The 18,918-nt window shown below is 38.1% G+C and overlaps 1 protein-coding gene across 2 annotated transcripts in view; it reads right to left on the reverse strand.

The window, feature by feature from the left end:
• GRM5 (glutamate metabotropic receptor 5) overlaps window positions 1–18,918 on the reverse strand; it is a 583,230-nt gene that overhangs the window by 363,036 nt on the left and 201,276 nt on the right. For both annotated transcript variants that reach the window (XM_061120398.1, XM_061120390.1), the window contains exon 2: window positions 7,007–7,256. In XM_061120398.1, coding sequence (XP_060976381.1) covers window positions 7,007–7,256 — 250 coding nt within the window. The remainder of the gene's footprint in view (window positions 1–7,006; window positions 7,257–18,918) is intronic.

Here is an 18,918-nt window from a genome sequence, read left to right on the forward strand (position 1 = left end):
AGTATGAAATGGCACCCCGTTCCAGTATTCTTGTGTGGAGAATTCCATTTGCAGAGGAGCCTAGCTGGCTACAGGCCATGGGGCCACAAACAGTCAGAAATGACTGAGTGACTGAGTACACATATTTCTCTTTTGAGCTCCAGATTTACAAGGTATTTTGCTTTCTTGGCTATTTCTATGTTTGAAATGCACATTAGGTCAACTTATCCAAACTGAACTCATGATCTGCTCTCTACCTCATACCTGGTTCTTATCCAATTGTCTTCATCTCAATAAAGGTAACATCATCTATCTTGTTATACACTTAACAATCTAGAAATCAGCAAGTGAAGAACTAAAGAGCCTCTTGGTGAAAGTTAAAGAGGAGAGTGCAAAAGCTGGCTTAAAACTCAACATTTAGAAAACTAAGATCATGGCATTTGGTCCCATCACTTCATGGCAAATAGATGGGGAAACAATGGAAACAGTGAGAGTTTATTTTCTTGGGCTCCAAAATCATTGCGGATGGTGACTGCAGCCATGAAATTAAAACACACTTGCTCCTTGGAAGAAAAGCTATGACCAACCTAGACAGTATATTAAAAAGCAGAGACATTACTTTGCCAACAAAGGACCATCTAGTCAAGGCTATGGTTTTTCCAGTAAGCACATATGGATGTGAGAGTTGAACCATAAAAAAAGCTGAGTGCCAAAGAATTGATGCTTTTGAACTGTGGTGTTGGAGAAGACTCTTGAGAGTCCTTAGACTGCAAGGAGATCCAACCAGTCCATCCTAAAGGAGATCAGTCCTGAATATTCATTGGAAGGACTGATGCTGAAGCTGAAACTCCAGTACTTTGGCCACCTGATGCGAAACACTGACTCATTGGAAAAGACCCTGATGCTGGGAAAGATTGAAGGCAGGAGGAGAAGGGGACTACAGAGAATGAGATGGTTGGATGGTATCACTCAGGATGAACCTGAGTTTGAGAAAGCTCCGGGAGTTGGTGATGGACAGGGAAGCCTGGCGTGCTGCAGTCCATGGGGTCACAAAGAATCAGACATGACTAAGCAACTGAACTGAACATAGAAAACACCCTTGACATCTCCCTACACTCCTTATTATCCAACACTTTAGCAGCTCCTACATATTTTTTCAACTTCATTGAGTTGTGCATGATATACAAAAAGTTGCACATATTGGATGTATACATCTTGGTGAGCTTGGACACAGACATATATTCCTGATGCTATCATCACAAACAAGGTAATATGCACATTTTAATTAGTAAGGAGGGCATGGTCTATTGCTTTTTCATCACCCACACTGCCATAGTCCTCAATAGTGTAATTTTCATTAGAGATACTGTTCATCTATATGCATCTGACTTCATCTAATTCATAAGCCATATCCTGGGATTATCTTTAGGAAAACAACACCTATCATATTCTCACACTCCGAAAAAAAAAAAAAAAAGCCTTCTCCAATGATGGAATAAATATCAAAAATACTACAAGGCTGAAAATACTGTCTCCTAGGTCGCTCTCCAAATTTCTTCACACATATTCAGTGCTCAACCCATATGGTTCAGAGAGTTTTTCATATGATCTGAGGCATGTGCATGTAAACAACGGGCTGTTTATAGACCGAACATAATGTAATTCGTCTGGTCTTTCCAACTCAAATGAAGATAAGGAGTACCAGGCAAAGCAGGACCTAGTTTGGCTGACTTTACTTGCATTACAATTTCATCACAAAATTTACAACAAGTTTTAAGGCATTTAAACTTACTAGGTTTATTTAATTTTAAGAGGATAACCTAAAACAACAAAAACAAAGCCGAATCAAATTAGATTGAAGTTATCATGTGCTGTGTTTAGTCACTCAGTCGTGTTTGATTCTTTGCGATCCCATGGAATGTAACCCTCCTGGCTCCTCTGTCCATTGGGATTCTCCAGGCAAGAATACTGAAGTGGGTTGCCATGCCCTTCTCCAGGGGATCTTTCCAACCCAGGGATCAAACCCAGGTCTCCAGCATTGCAGGTGGATTCTTTACTGTCTGAGCCACCTATAACCAGGGAAGTTATCATAAATATATAAACACTTCTGTTGCTAAAAGACTTCTCTCTTTGTGATACTTAGAACAGCCACTAGGATAAACTAGTGTGACCTTGTCCAGTCATTTAACTACACTGAGTAATCAATTGTCCATCAACAGATGAATGTTTAAAGAAGATTTAAACACACACATACACAATGAAATATTATACATAAAAATAATGAAATAATGCCATTGGCAGCAACATAGATGGATCTAGAGATTATTTAAGCAAAGTCTACAAGTAGCAAATACTGGAGAAAGTGTAGAGAAAAGTGAACCCTCCTACACTGTTGGTGGGAATGTAGTTGGTGCAGCAATTATGGAAAGCTGTTTGGAGCTTCCTCAGAAAATTGAAATTAGAGTTGCCATATAATCCAGCAATCCAACTCCTGGGTATATATCTGGATAAAACTGAAATTCATAAAGATACATGCACCCCTATGTCCACAGCAGAGCTATTCACAATGGACAAAACATGGAAACAACTTAACTGTCAGTCAACAGATGAATGGTTTAAGAAGATGTGGTATACACACACACACAATGGAGTACTACTCACACATAAAAAAGAATGTAATAAAAAGTCTAAAGTGAAAAAAAAAAAAAGAAGGTAATGATGCCACTGGCAGCAACATAGATGGACTTAGAGATTATCACCCTAAGTGAGGCAAGTTAGAAAAAGGAAGACAAACACCATACGATATTGCACATATGTTCAATCAAAAATGAGACACAAATAAACTCATCTGTGAAACAGACTCACAGACACAGAGAACAGATACCTGATTTCCAAGAGGCAGGAGAAGAAGGGAAGGATAAAGTGGGAGTCTGGGGTTAGCAGATGCAAACTAGTACACAGAGGATGAATAAATGACTATATTCAAATCCTGAGATAAACCAAAATGGAAAAAAATATGGAAAAAGTATATATATATATAACTGAATAATTTTGCTCTATAGCAGAAATTAACACAACATTGTAAATCAACTATACTTCAATTAAAAAAAAATAAAAGCTAAAAACAGTAGCTTGAAATCAATAACCTCTGGGGGAAAAAAACACTGATAGTAATTCCAATGAGTCTTGAAACTTAAGTACATTTCCTCCTGTGTCCTGGTAATAATCAAATTCTTAATTCAAATAGCTAAATAGTTTTAGTTAATCATAGACAAGGTAAAACAATCTTTAAATTATTAATTTGTTGAAAATTGGTCCTTATTTCCAAGTTAACATTTAGGTTTTACAGGTTGTGAATAATACATCTCAAACAATATTTTCCCAAGTCAAGATCTAAAACACTGTATCCATTCTAGAAAAATAAGCCCCTTTGTTTCGGTTCAGATTACTGATCTCATCCTGCTGTCAAGGCTAAGGTGTTTAGTGAGACTATTTCCGGGTCCCGGACAGGACATTTTTCTTGGCAATGAGACAACAGATTACCCAGAGCTCAAACGAGAAGACCCAGTGGCCAGGTCCACATCACTCTAACATTCTACAGATGAGCAGCACAGATGGTGAGATATATTGATTGATGAGGTTGTCTTGGAGGCAGAGTTATCTTAGACATGCCTGACATTTTAGTTGAATGACCTATTAAACAGGCCTGTCCCAGGGCAGCTGGATAGATTTTTAAGTAACTATAGTGGTTAAATGTGGAGCCCTGTAGGCAGTTCTGAATATAGTCTTTTCTCTTAATTTTGAATTCTTGTATCTAAGATCCATTTAAGTTTGAGTTGGGAGTAAGGGAAGGAAGGAGCATACAGAGAGACCAGGGAAGTACATACAAACAAAATTACCTTAAGATACCAGGAGTTTCAGGGTGAGCTGGATGGGAGTTTTTAGGAGGGAACATTAATATAAAAATGCTAACTTCCATTGGAATCATCTAGGGTAGTTTTTTTTTTTTTTTTTTTTTCCCCCCTACACCAAGGATCTATGAAGAACCAGGAATCTGCCATTAATTTATAACTTTTCCCCTTTCCTATTCTATAGGTGACAGGAGAAAAAAGTACAAGATTTTAAGTCAAGGTAATTGGGTTCCTGTGGGACTTTGACCATGTCATTCGAACACTTGGGTTATTGGTTTCCTCATTTATAAAATGAGAGTGAATAGATGATCTAAATTCTCTTTGTTGTTGTCTGTTGTTGGAAGTAGTAGAACACAGTGCTAACTGCTCAGTCTCTAGAGTTACACAGGCATTTGAAATTCTGCCTTATTATTACTATAACTTGGTATTTATTGAGTCTTAAAGTCCTTGTCTATAAAATGGAGATGAGAATGGTATTCATCATGCAAGTTGTTCTTAGATTTTTTTCACAGCACTTATTAACTTCTATCTTACTCATCATCTTGAAGGTCCACAAGGGTAGTGATTATTGTCTATTTTGTTCACTAATATAGACCAAGCATCTTAACAGATACTGTCTTAGTACTTTCATCATGTCTGACTCCTTGCAAACCTGTGGACTGTAGCCCGCCAGACTCCTCTGTCCATGGGATTCTCCAGGCAAGAATAGTGGAGTGGGTTGCCATTTCCTTCTCCAGGGGATCTTCTAGACCCAGGGATCGAACCTGGGTCTCCTGTAATGCATGCAGATTCTTTACCATCTGAGCTATAGGGAAGTCCCTAGCAACTTAATATTTGTCAAATTAATAATTAAATGAAACAATGCATTTAAATGGTTAGTGAAGAAACTGGCATACAGCAGTTGATAAATGATCCTATAAATGGTCCTTATAAATGGTCAGGACCCAAAGTGCCTTTTCACTAGGAAAAAATAGGAATGGAGGAAGTAGGGATTTCCAAGGGAAGATGAAGGGGCCTAAGGATCAAACTGTGGTTTCCAGATATTTGAAAGAGTATATACAGCATATTACTTTCAAAGAGAAGAACACGATCCAAGATGTAGAAACTATAGAGAGATACTTCTAAAATTCAGAGAAAGGAAGACTTTTCTAACAGAATCGCTCAAAGATGAACTGGTGCTCAAGTAAATGTTGTATTATTATTAGCCAATCAATGAGAGAACTAAGAAATCTAGTTAAGGCTATGGATTTATTATTTCATGAATGAAATGATTTGAAAAAAACTTATCAACAGCACATACGAATAAATTTTAAAATATACAAAATATTGAATTTTGGCCTTTGATACTATTGGCAAAAAAAAATATAGATGGAAAAGGGCAAATATAGTACTTACCAACCTATTTTTCTTGGGTACATGTGATCAAAATACATTTGTTTGTTGACATAACATATGGCTGATAAGCAAGTGCTTCGGATTTGTCTTATTTATGTTGGGAAAGCAGCAGACAGGAGCTGCAGAATCCCTTGTCTGTCTCCCTCCCATAAAGAAAAACAGGACTGTTTAAAGCCAGCTTCTTTCTTGTTCTTTTCATTCCACTGGTAACTCTGTACTTTGGAACATCAGAATATTGGCAGTGAGGACGTTCCTGGATTGTGTGAAACTAACTGATGCATCACTCTTTCCAACAAGGGATGATTTTAAACAAAACGTATGACACCGATGAGAAAGGAATCTCACTCATATCATTTTTATGAAGGATGGTTGGCCTCATATAAAACAGTCCCATCAATCTATTGCCATCAGCTTGGACAGAAAAGAATTAGGTACATAAACTGGCTGTCATAAAATGTAGCCAAGCAGGAGCTAAGTCTCATCACAAAAGGTCAGTTAAGCATTCGGAAAACAAAGGAAGCATGTTTTCTTTAATGAGCCATCAAAAGCTAGTAACAAGTTAGCTGGCTTTTAATTTGGACAGTGACACAAAGAAAGATGGAGTGGTCCTGAAGGTTGTCTCTCTTCTTTAAATTGGCTACCTAGCGAGAAAAAGGTATACCTTTTTAAAGGTATGAAATGGTGAACTGTGTTCACCTTTTCAAACTACGGTGTTGACTTGGACTGTGATGGCTAACTTTATGTGACATCTTGATTGGGCCATAGGGTGCTGAAACATTTGGCCAAACATTATTCTGTCTACAAGGAACTTTCTAGATGAGATTAATACTTGTATGGGTAGACTGAGTAATGAAGCTTCTTCTCTAAGTTGGGTGGGCCTCAGCCAATCAATGGAAAACGTGAAAAAGGTTGAGTCAGAGGGAACTCCTCCTTCAAGACTGCTTGAGTTGGGATATTAGTCTTTTCTGGACTTCAGACTGAAACTGAAGCATTTGATTTTCTTGAGAATCACACCTGCCAGGTTTTGGACCAGAGCCGTGACTTTGATTCCCCTGGGTATCTCTTCTCACAGATATACATTGTTGTTTTGGTTTATTTGCAGAACACTAACTAATATACTGATTCAACAAGATCAGGAGGAAACGAGATGAGTTGTGCCAATCAAGTATATCATCCAGATAATTAAAGTCAGTCTCTGTAGAAGTTCATCTTCTAGAAACTCATCTGGTAACAATGTGAGTGATCAGGCAATGTGTTAACACTTGCAAAATAAAATAATGGGCCAAATTACCAACGCCTTAAAATTAGTTCTAAAAGCAATTCCTCCCATTCCAGCCCCAAATTCTAAAATGCTGCGTTATAAAACAAGCTTACACAGCCATTCTTAGAATCAATTTCAGAAGAAACTGCATAAAGTTTGACATGTGTTTACTTACCAAGGGGGATTATGCAAGTTATTTTAAAAGCCTTCTCATTTCCTTACAATTCTTTTTTGAGGACTTAAGGATTCCTCATTTCCATATGTTGATTTCTGCTGTCATCAGTCATCAGTACAGGGCCTATCTACTTATTTTCCGTGATTATTTCCGGGCTCTGGTGCTTATGATTTTTAAGCTCTACTTGCACTACAACAGATTAAGCTTCCAAAGCAAAAGATACCCTCTGAAGCTGCCAAGTCCCTGAGGTTGTCACCTGCAGGTGGACTGTCTCCCGGCACTTACCTGCCCAGAAGCAGGAACTCTCCGGCCAGCCCCAGGCGCCGCATGGCCATCAGCAGCCCTCTCACGGTCATGCCCTCGCAGAAACAGGCCACCACCCGTGCCTTGGGCAAGTGGCTCGTGAGCTTCTTGAGCAGTTTATCGAAGCTCTGCTCCCCCGCATTGCTATAGATTTTGTAAGAATGAGCGATGCAAATCCCTTCCTTGGCGGACATATCTTTGAAAGCTTCCATCCCACTTTCTCCATAGTTGCCTGTAGGGAGACAGAAGCAGAGGAGAGAGTGTTGGAGTCACTGGGCAGAGCTGGAGTGTGGTGGGGCTGGGAGTGTGCAGGTGGCCTGGGAGGGTTGGATTTGGAACTTGAAGACATGCATGAGATTCTGTTCTTTCACTGATTTGCTTATTTGGACAATATACAGTCAAACTACAGTAGGCATACACACATTGATCTTTTAAAACTTTTCCACTGAGAGAATATCACAGACAATACCTGAAATCTGGCTCCTCCTTTGATTCCAAGAAGTTTATATTCTATTGTGAGATGATAGAGAATATTTACCTGCTGTTTTTTCATTTTGTCTCACTTTCTCATCTCTGTTTCTCATTAGATGATCCTCTCACCCCACTGATTCAGATTTTTGTGTTTAAAGCCATAACATACAGATGCAAAACATATACTTTATGTAGAATCGATGTACAAATATCTTACTATTATTATACAGACTATTATCCATATATTTTATTACTAATCGTAATAGTTTATGGTTTTATTGCAAGTGAAAATTCCAGATCCTTGATTGAGATTTTAGTCTTGTCACAGATAAAAGTATAAGTGCATTTAAAACATTTGAAGTTTTATACACCACTGGAAAGTTACTGATATGGGGGGAATAATTCCAAAGTATTTAGCAAAGTTCTGGGGTTAAGGACTGATGGTGATCTTTTAAAATTACAGAACATGGGGATCAATATTGATGACCACTTATCAGCCAGGAAGTGTATAAAGATATATGTGACCTCCTTTAACTTTCAGAATAATATATTTAGACATATATTATGACCTCCTTCCACAGATAAGAAAACAGATGAGGCAGTTAGGTTTACAGTTGCCCAGAGTTACTATCCCCAGGAGGTAGAAAGCTGCATTCCATTCACAGATCTAAGACTGAAGATTCTACCCCCTCCACTCTTCTACCATTGACTTTTAGGAGACTCAGAAGCCCAATTATATCTGCATTTCTCTTTCCAATTTAAAGGTCATGATGCTTCAATTTTAGATATTTTTGGAGCCTTTTGAGGCCCTATAAATCATGACAGGTTCATTTTTTGAGTTTTCAAAAGATAAGGTGGGGAAGGGTGATTAATTTGAAAAATACAGGAGACAGTTACAAGACAATCAAGCTGTGAGACCAAGCTGTGGGATGGAAATGACCTAGCAATCAGGAGATAGAATTTCACCAGGAGGGGTTGATCTCAAAGAAATAAATGAGTACAAGTCATTCAACTGCATACATTTCACTATAAGATGATAAGAAAGATAACTCATAAATAACTATGCCCTGTAACATTTTGATGTATAGAAAGTTAGTTCATACATTTGAGCTCAATGCTCCTTACATGAACTCTGTGATAAAGGTACTAATGTTATAGCCACGCGTTCCGGGAAACAAACTCACTCAGAAGGACAATGCCGATAGTGGAGTGCAGTTTATTACACCAGCGGGCCCAAGGCAGAGTCTCCTCTTAGCCAAGGACCCCAACCAGCATTTGTGGAAATCTTTTATACCCCTGTGTACATGTCCAAACCCACCACCCTAAATTCCTTGAGACTTACATAAACAAAGGAAGGGTAAATACAACTACACTAACCCCATCATTCATGTGTTATGTGTTCAAACAGTTAATAATCAATAAGCCCACAGTTACATTCCAACCAGTTAATAATCAATAAACCTGTGATTACATTCCGATAGATATGGAGAAAATTTATGACCTGTCTGGAGGCAGGGGGTGATTAGGGCACGTTTCCTCTTAGGCGATGAGTAACCTGGATGTGAGCTTCAAGATTCCCCTGCCCAGAGGGGGCCTTATCCTTCCATTTTCGTTCCCATAGGCGCTCAGCACAGAGTTCAGAGTCCACTGGAGAGGTGGCCGCGCACAACCAGCATGGACAGGCCTAAGATGGAGTCCAGGCCCTATGAATTCTTTCTTCACTATTATCTGCCTTTTGCAGCTGATGCAACTGAAGTTTGCAATTAGCAGGTAGATGGCCGAGTCTGGGTTTGAACACCTATCATCTCCCGCCTAGCCCTATGTGTGCTCTATCACAGCATGGGTGCCTTGTTGCAAATAAGAGCCTCAGACGTTGAGGGTGGGTTTTTGTGTAGCTTCATCCTCATGAACCAACTGTAAAGGAAAAGTAGAACTAGTCCCTTTATAGCAGCTTGAGCCCCAGCCAAGAAACACCAGCAGGCCATCTGCATGTTTCTTTCAGAATTAAAGCAAGAAGGAGCCTCGCTGATGATGGCAGGTAGGCAATTTAGTCATTTTTCAATTAACAACGTTTAAAGGGCTCTTCCTGAAAAATGTGCCCAGGGGTCTACATTATTAGTCTTACACTAACCTGAGTAATCTGTTTTCCTCCGATCAATTTTAGCCAACTCTACTTTTCAATTGACTGTCTTGCACTTGATGGTTCTATTAATGCTGGAACATTTGCAAAAATAATTTGATATTAGTGCATAATGATTGTGATGGCAATAATGAAAATTCTCAATATATTCATAGTTAAATAGAAAAAATACCTTTACAAAGTAACAATCTTTAGCACTCCTTCTAACAGCCTTGTTTAAACATTGTGTGTTTATACAGTAAGTTATATAGAAGCAGCTTGTAATAGAGAACTTTGTTATTAGGTCTGGGTTCTAGTTTAGCTTTTATTGTCTCTAAGTCTCAGTTTTATCACCTGAAAATCATAGATAACACTGCCTAATATATGGGTTTTTGTATATCATAATTTATGAATGTGAAATATCTTATGGGCTTCTTTGGTGGCTCAGTGGTAAAGAATCCGCCTGTGACACAGGAGACACTGGTTCTATCCCTGGGTTGGAAATATCCCCTGGAGAAGGAAATGGCAACCCACTCTAGTATTCTTTCCTGGGAAATCCCATGGACAGAGGAGACCAGCAGGCCACAGTCCAGAGGGTTACAAAAGAGCAGGACGTGACTTAACAACTAAACAACAACAAAATATCTTATAGGCAGCCTGGACCTAATAACACTTCATGTGTGCTGAGTCGCTTCAGTCGTGTCTGACTCTTTCAGACCCTATGGACTGCATCCTGCCAGGCTCCCCTGTCCATGGGGATTCTCCAGGCAAGGATACCGGAGTGGGTTGCCATCTCTTCCTCCAGGGGATCTTCCCGACTCAGAGATCAAATCCTTATCTCTTGTGACTCCTACACTGCAGGCAGATTCTTTACCCTGAAGCACCAGGGAAGCCCCAATAATTGCACACATTGGGGTTATAAAGAATATTCTAGTATAGTTAAGATGCTCTCTCTTGGAGCAATGAAAATAAATCATGGAGCAAATGGCATTAATCCTGAATATTAAACTGAAAAATAAGTTTAAACTAGTGAGGGAAATATGATTTTCTCAGAGCAAAGTCCAAGCAGTATTCTTTAAAATTAAAATAGAAAAGAGTTGTAATGTATGTTTAACAAAAAAATTCTGCAGAATACTAATTTTAAGTTCAAAAAAGAAACCTACTATAAGCTGGGAATTAAAAAAAAATGGGAGTATGTGCTCCAATAAAATTGGAAAGCTTGAAGTGTTTAGATTTTTCAGCAGTTGATACAATGACTATATTTTAGAATTGTATATTTAAAAATAAAGGAGAAACTAAAAAATTTCATAGGCTTCTTGAAGAAAATGAAATTGATTTCAAGCAGCGTACACAATGAGAAAAAGGTGAGGAAGAAAAGATTTATTTTTCCAAAAAGGAAACAAAGGTGACGGAGAAAGAAAGATGTGGTGTAAAATAAGACACTAGTCTGTGGCTTCATTTCAAGCCACTGGTTAAAGGAAGAAAGAATTCTTTTGACATTCTTTTTCAAGTAGCAGAGGCCCTGTGGCTTGGAATTATGAGAAGAAAATGTGATTGTAGGCCAGTTTACTTTCAGTCCACATTAGTTATAGTTGCAATGATGCAAATATCAGTTATTGATTTTCCAACTGTATAAATCCACACATACACAAAGTTCAGTTCAATTCAGTTCAGTTGCTCAGTCGTGTCTGACTCTTTGTGACCCCATGGACTGCAGCACATCAGGCCTCCCTGTCCATCACCAACTCCCGGAGCTTGTTCAAGCTCATGTCCATCGAGTCACTGATAAAATCCAACCATCTCAGCCTCTGTCATCCCCTTCTCCTCCCACCTTCAATCTTTCCCGGCATCAGGGTCTTTTCAAATGAGTCAGTTCTTCACATCAGGTGGCCAAAATATTGGAGTTTCAGCTTCAAGACTACACAAGGTAGAAAACTCACTATGTAATAGAAAATACTATGTAAGCAATCTTTCCATTAAAAATTATGGAGAAAGATTATAGGTTGAGCTGTGGAAGCAGGGAGAACTGACCAAAAAGGGAAGGGTATGAAATATTCCACTCATTATTTGGAAGTCAAGATACACAGAAAACAAAAGAGGTGATTAACAGAATTATCTGAATCTTAATAAATGAGATTAATAATACAATTATACTAAGATGAAATAATATATGTGAATTAAGAGATGTCTTATGCTAAAGCTCCAATACTTTGGCCACCTGATGCAAAGAAAGAATAGACTCATTGGAAAAGACCCTGATTCTGGGAAAGACTGAGGGCAGGAGAAGGGGTTGACAGAGGATGAGATGGTTGGATGGCATCACCGACACAATGGACATGAGTCTGAGCAATTTCCAGGAGACAGTGAAGGACAGGAAAGCCTGGTGTGCTCCTTTTCATGGGGTCGCAAAGAGTCAGACATGACTTGGCGAATGAACAACAACAACAAGAGATGTGTATTTTCCATAAATTAAAAAGCAGGCTTTGAAAAAGCAAGCATATATTCATACTGCTTAGAAATATGAAGGTGAAAAAACAGAAAATAAAACCTAAAATTTTCTTTCTTACTTTAAGCCTTTCTGCACAATATGATTTTGAAAAATATTAAAGTACAAGTTTGATGAAAAAAGTTAAATAACATACTTAGAAAGTTACTGAAATTGGAGAGTAGATATGGACAATTTTAAATGGAATGCCAAGTGAATATCACTGAATAAAGAAAATCAGCCTGCTGATAGGATAAAATTTTCCTATAATTTCCTTGAATCAAACATAAAATAGTAAAGATTAATTATAACTTTTAGATATCCTGGCTTATTTCTGATAAGAGGCACTCATATGAAATTATTATGAAACAATCTCAGTAACAAAAATAACTTGAGAATCTGGGGGAAGCTAATTTTGTAAACAGTATTATTACAGAGCAAAACTGATCCGAATCAACCATTATCTCAAACAACTGCTTAGATATCATTTTGTTTGGCTTCCATGTTTCTGTCACATCAGTTAGATTTTGCTACATTATTTTTCAAAACTTTAATTCGTATGCATTTTTTCCATGTCAACCACAGAATGAGAACCTAATGAATGAAACTGTAAAATAGGATCAAGGTTATTCTTTTTCTTATATCAAGAAAGATACCAATCCTGAAGCTATGGCAGAATGCTTAATTCACATTTATTCTAAGAGCAGATGCTCTACTTAAAACCAAATGAGTCATTTCATTTCTAATATGCTAGAAAAATTTTACAATTGAGATGGTTTCCACAAGATGTTATACATCTAAATTAAAATAGAAAAGTCCAGTTAATTTGTCTCCCTCCTGTCAAATGACCTCTACTTACTGTTGATATCTGCTTACTTTAATATTAAGCTCAAGGAATTCTGCAAATTCTTCCCAACCTATGTATCCCTGCATACATTCTTCATTCAGTCTTCCAATAGAGAATTGGTTTTACTTGTCTTTGCTCCAATAAGACTATATACCTTCAGGCCATGAATATTATTCTCTTTTGTATTCTTAAGTCCTTAAAGGGGCCTGAAAGATAGCTAGCACAAGCAGAATAAAAAAAAAAAGTGAATGAATGAGCAGGTACAAAGTTATCAACATCAAGAGGAAATCTGCCAGATGAAAATATTTGTAAAATTAATTATCCTACCTAAAATCAGAATTGCAACGGTTGTGTCTAGAATGTATCACGCTATTGAATATATTGAATATATTATTCCACTAAAAGCCTGAAGGACAGAATTGTACCACAGTCAAAACATCTAGATTATTTTCTGATAGCTTCGATATTCAGGTAATAAGAGATTCTAATATTTCACACTTGAATGTCATTTAAAGCTAGATGCTTTCAGAAGTACTGTTTGACCCGTGGTGTTTCAGGTAGGATCTGGAAGCATCTGCCTCCATTTGTGCCTATAAAGTACACAGTGAAAACAAGACTTGCTAAAGAATGACTTTAAATCTTTCCTTAAACCTAAGAGAGATTATTTATTTGAAATTTGTGTTTAAAAGCATAGGCATGGAACAATTTTTTAGTATGCAATGCATAACCACAGATAACTACTAGTTCAGGAGGCACTAATTCACTGTTAGTAAAGACGGTGGTACTGTGGCTCAAACATACTTCAGAAGAGATAATAAAGTATGGCGACATTGATAAGCTATATCTGGTAAATGAGGTTTTTTTCTGGCAAAATGTCCATTGAAGGTATGATTCAAATCATAAATCTGTGTATATTACAGAAACTGATTATAAGAATAAAAGTGAAACTAATAGAATCATACGGAAGAGATATAAATAATTTTCTCTGACAGTTGTTTCCTTTTTTCCATTGTAATTTTACTTCTCCCATCATAATCAGACCCTCATTATTACTTACTTGGAAGCATAACTTCTTATCATCTCCTATCTTTCATTTTGGGGATCTTACTTATTATGTTCCTTCATATGGAACATACCCCACATCTTCCCACTTATTTAGTTTTATTCATGATGCTTTTTCTACTCGGAATACCTATTTCCCATTTCGCTATGTTGAAATCTTACCATTTCTCTATGTTGAATTCTTTCTGTTCCAACTCAACTGCCCAGGGTGTAACTGAAGATATAGACCACATCTCCCTAGTACCATCCAGCAAATGCTTGTGGGACAAAACTGACCTGCTCCATCATATTTTTCAAGGATCTCCCTAGAGGGACAGTATAGCCTAGATATTCATTTTATAAATATTAATTAATTAATTACATACAGATATAATTCTAGGCACATGGTAGACTCTAGATATTAACACATTGCAGCCTGTTGATCTATTTTATAACACGGAAGTGCATAATTTTTGCTATTTGTGATTGCTAGAAAAGTTTATAATTGTATTTCCTTTACTTTTTTCAGTTGGGGTGGGGGGTAGGGGGGTGGCTGCACCATGCAGCATGTGGGATCTCACTTCCCCATGGAGGATCTTAGTTTCCAACCAGGGATGAAATATATGCCCCGTGCATTAGAAGCACAGAGTCTTAATTACCGGACTGCCAGGGAAGTCCCACTCAGGGATATTTTGAACACAAAGATAAAATTTTGGAAGAGTAAATTTATTTGTTCAAAAATAATCATCAAGTGGATGCTAAAAAATGTAAAAACTGGACTTACCTGGTGGTCCAGTGGTTAAGAATCTGACTGCCAATGCAGGGGACGTGGGTTCAATCCCTGGTCAGGTAAGATCCCACATGTGGTGGAACAGCAAGGCCTAGGCATCACAACTATTGAAACCTGCAAGCTCTAGAGTAACTAGTAATTCATTGCAACTAGAGAGTAACCTCTGCTCCCCGCAATTAGAGAAAGCCCACAAAGACCCAGTACTGCCAACGATAAATAATTTTATCTTAAAAAAATGTAAATCTATTCTTTCAGAAAGTATTCACTTTAGGAAATGTAATTCACTTAAAAAAAAAAATACTGAGCTTGGCCTTCCACATTAAGAGATTTTTTTCCCCTTTTATTTGACCCAAATTATCTTTTTTTCAAAAAGGAAATTAAGATTCTCAATATAAATAATAATTTATAAATACATTCCAAGTGGTTTTTGCTCCTAATTTCCTGTTGCTATTATAAACAGTATATTTTGTTGGCAACTACTGGTGAAGGAAAACGCTGCCATTTTTCATGAGAGTTACTGCCTGGCATGATACCATCCCCCAAAATATGTGTGGGCAGGATTAATCAGTGAGCGCCTAATCACCACTTCCCGTCCGTTCATGGGGCCATAACCAGTCATCAAGCGATCTTAGACAAAACTGCCCATATTGAGTGGGCTGTGTCTTGGTTAAGATCGTGGTTAGTTAAACAACCGGGAGCGAGAAAAGCCAGAGAGATAAACACCTCTTCTTATTTCATTACCATCTCTTTTTGAAGTTGTTCCCCTTTTCAAAAATGTATGTCTTTTCCCATTACAGCCACATACACAAAGAGTAGAGCAATTTCAAACTCTCTATTGCACTCATTTGCTTCTGTTTACCTCCTGGCACAAGACAATAAAGTTTTTCAAGGTAGATGTTTTTCTCCTCAGAACTAAACAATGTAACATATACTCTCATCAAGACTCCACAAATTATGGCAAATGCCTTTGCTATGAAAACCTTTGCTAACAGATTTCCAAGTATGGGCCACTTATTTCAAATCTTACCATGGAGTCTTTCAATGACATGACCCACAGAGCAGATTATTCACTGTGAGGCAGGACATTATTGAATCTCATCCAAGGTGCTTTATTATTGGAAATACTAAAAGGATTTCATTCAGCAAATTCACTGGAGACATTATACTAGGCATGGAGTATATAAGCAACATTTGAGCAATACTCCAATAGATAATTCAGAAAAATAAAGCTAGTATACCATAACAGTAATTTGGATTTTGATATATATACAGAAATAATAATTATGAAATCCTATCCAGGGATATTAGAATTTGTCAGAAAAGTATGTGCCAAATGCATTGCTGAGTGGTATAATGTGTTGCTGAACTTTTTTTTTTTTTTTTTTGGCTACCAGGGATGGTGCTAGAAAAAGAAATTTGATCTTCAGAACAAAGGTACAAGTTGACCACACAAATCCATACATGGCAGATGTCATGAAATCAAATAAATGAAATAAAAATATGTGGGAAATGACTTGTATAAAAATCACACAAGTCAATTATAGCCAGTGTGAATGCCATCTTTGGTTCTGTAATGTGGGTTGCTGGGGGTTGGAATAAAAAATTGTGATAACTAGCCCTTCCAGTAACTCTAGTTCATACAACTGGGTTGAACTGAGATAGACAAAATTGAAAGAGAATCAAAGTTAGAAAAAGTATCAAGTTTCAGAATTCATTTTAAATTTATTTTTAAATTTCTGCCAAGTAAAAATGCCAAATCGGAAATTGAATGATATTCTAGCTCAGGAAAGAGAAGTTAAAATTGGAAGTATTTGAGATCATCAGAATATGGACAGCAACAGTAATAGATGAACGTGTAGGATGCAAAAGGAAGAAAGCTCTGATTACACCCTAAAGAATTCAAATATTTATGCATTTACTGAAAAGACAAAGCTATCAAAGACAAAGGAGAAGAAACCAAGAGAATGCATGGCTTGGGGAATGAAGATAACAGCATGTTTTACTTTCTTCTGGACATTAACAGTGTGACTACTAAAATGAGATGCATAGTGGAAAAAATCCACTGATTTTGGCAACACAGTTAAAGCTATAAAGGAGTAGACTGTGAGTAAATGGGAGTCAGAGAGTGAAGACAGTATATTTATACAACTTTTTTGAGAGATGCTTGGCAGTGAAGAAGAGCTAAGAAGTATGATGATAATTGGAAGAGAGTGTGGAAGCCCAAGGAGGGACTCTATTTCTAGATGTGGGTACCTTGTGTGTGTGTGCTAGGTTGTTCTGTCATGTCCAACTCTTTGCAACTCCATGGATTGCAGACTACCAGACTTCTCTGCCCATGGAATTTTCCAGGCAAGGATACTGGAGTGGGTTGCTATTTCCTACTCCAGGGGATCTTCCTGACCCAGGGATTGAACCCATGTCTCCTGCATCTCCTGTCTTCGCAGGCTGATTCTTTACCACTAGCATCACCTGGGAAGCCCCCACGGTACCTTAGGGAAAGTTATTAGACCAGAACATGGGGCAAAGTAAGCACTCACAGTACATGACAGTTTTAATCATCATTATCAACAACATTTACCTAGAGCCTGTGGAATTAGCTGGTAAAAGCTTAATCAGTTCAGTTCAGTTGCTCAGTCGTGTCTGACTCTTTGAGACCCCATGAATCACAGCACGCCAGGCCTCCCTGTCCATCACCAACTCCCGGAGTTTACTCAAACTCATGTCCTTCGAGTCGGTGATACCATCCAGCCATCTCATCCTCCGTCGTCTCCTTCTCCTCCTGCCCCCAATCCCTCCCAGCATCAGGGTCTTTTCCAACGTGTCAACTCTTCGCATGAAGTGGCCAAAGTATTGGAGTTTCAGCTTCAGTATCAGTCCTTCCAATGAACACCCAGGACTGATCTCCTTTAGGATGGACTGGTTGGATCTCCTTGCAATCCAAGGGACTCTCAAGAGCCTTCTCTAACACCACAGTTCAAAAACATCAATTCTTCAGCGCTCAGCTTTCTTCACAGTTCAACTCTCACATCCATACATGACTACTGGAAAAACCATAGCCTTGACTAGATGGACCATTGTTGGCAAAGTAATGTCTCTGCTTTTTAGTATGCTATCTAGGTTGGTCATAACTTTCCTTCCAAGGAGTAGCGTCTTTTAATTTCATGGCTGCAGTCACCATCTGCAGTGATTTTGGAGCCCAAAGAAATAAAGTCTGACACTGTTTCCGCTGTTTCCCCATTTATTTCCCATGAGGTGATGGGACCAGATGCCATGATCTTAGCTTTCTGAACGCTGGACTTTAAGCCAATTTATTCACTCTCTTCTTTCACTTTCACAAGAGGCTTTTAGTTCCTCTTCACTTTCTGCCATAAGGGTGGTGTCATCTGCATATCTGAGGTTATTGATATTTCTCCCATCAATCTTGATTCCAGCTTGTGCTTTTTCCAGCCCAGCGTTTCTCATGATGTACTCTGCATGTAAGTTAAATAATCAGGGTGACAATATACAGCCTTGACGTACTCCTTTCTGTATTTGGAACCAGTCTGTTTTTCCATGTCCAGTTCTAACTGTTGCTTCCTGAACTGCTTATAGGTTTCTCAAGAGGCAGGTCAGGTGGTCTGGTATTCCCATCTCTTTCAGAATTTTCCACATACTGAAAGAGGAACCCCCCAGGTTGGTAGGTGCCAAATATGCCACTGGAGATCAGTGGAGAAATAACTCCAGAAAGAATGAAGGGATGGAGCCAAAACAAAAACAATACCCAATTATGGATGTGACTGGTGATAGAAGCAAGGTCTGATGCAGTGAACCTGGAATGTTAGGTCCATGAATCAAGGCAAATTGGAAGTGGTCAAACAGGAGGTGGCAAGAGTGAATGTCAACATTCTAGGAACCAGCAAACTAAGATGGATTGGAATGGGTGAATTTAACTCAGATGACCATTATATCTACTACTGTGGGCAGGAATCCCTTAGAAGAAATGGAGTAGCCATCATAGTCAACAAAAGAGTCTGAATGTACTTGGATGCAGTACTTAGATGCAATCTCAAAAACAACAGAATGATCTCTGTTCGTTGCCAAGGCAAACCATTCAATATCATGGTAATCCAAGCCTATGCCCCAACCAGTAACGCTGAAGAAG

This window comes from Dama dama, chromosome 2, assembly GCF_033118175.1.
Source record: "Dama dama isolate Ldn47 chromosome 2, ASM3311817v1, whole genome shotgun sequence".
NCBI classification, from domain to species: domain Eukaryota; kingdom Metazoa; phylum Chordata; class Mammalia; order Artiodactyla; family Cervidae; genus Dama; species Dama dama.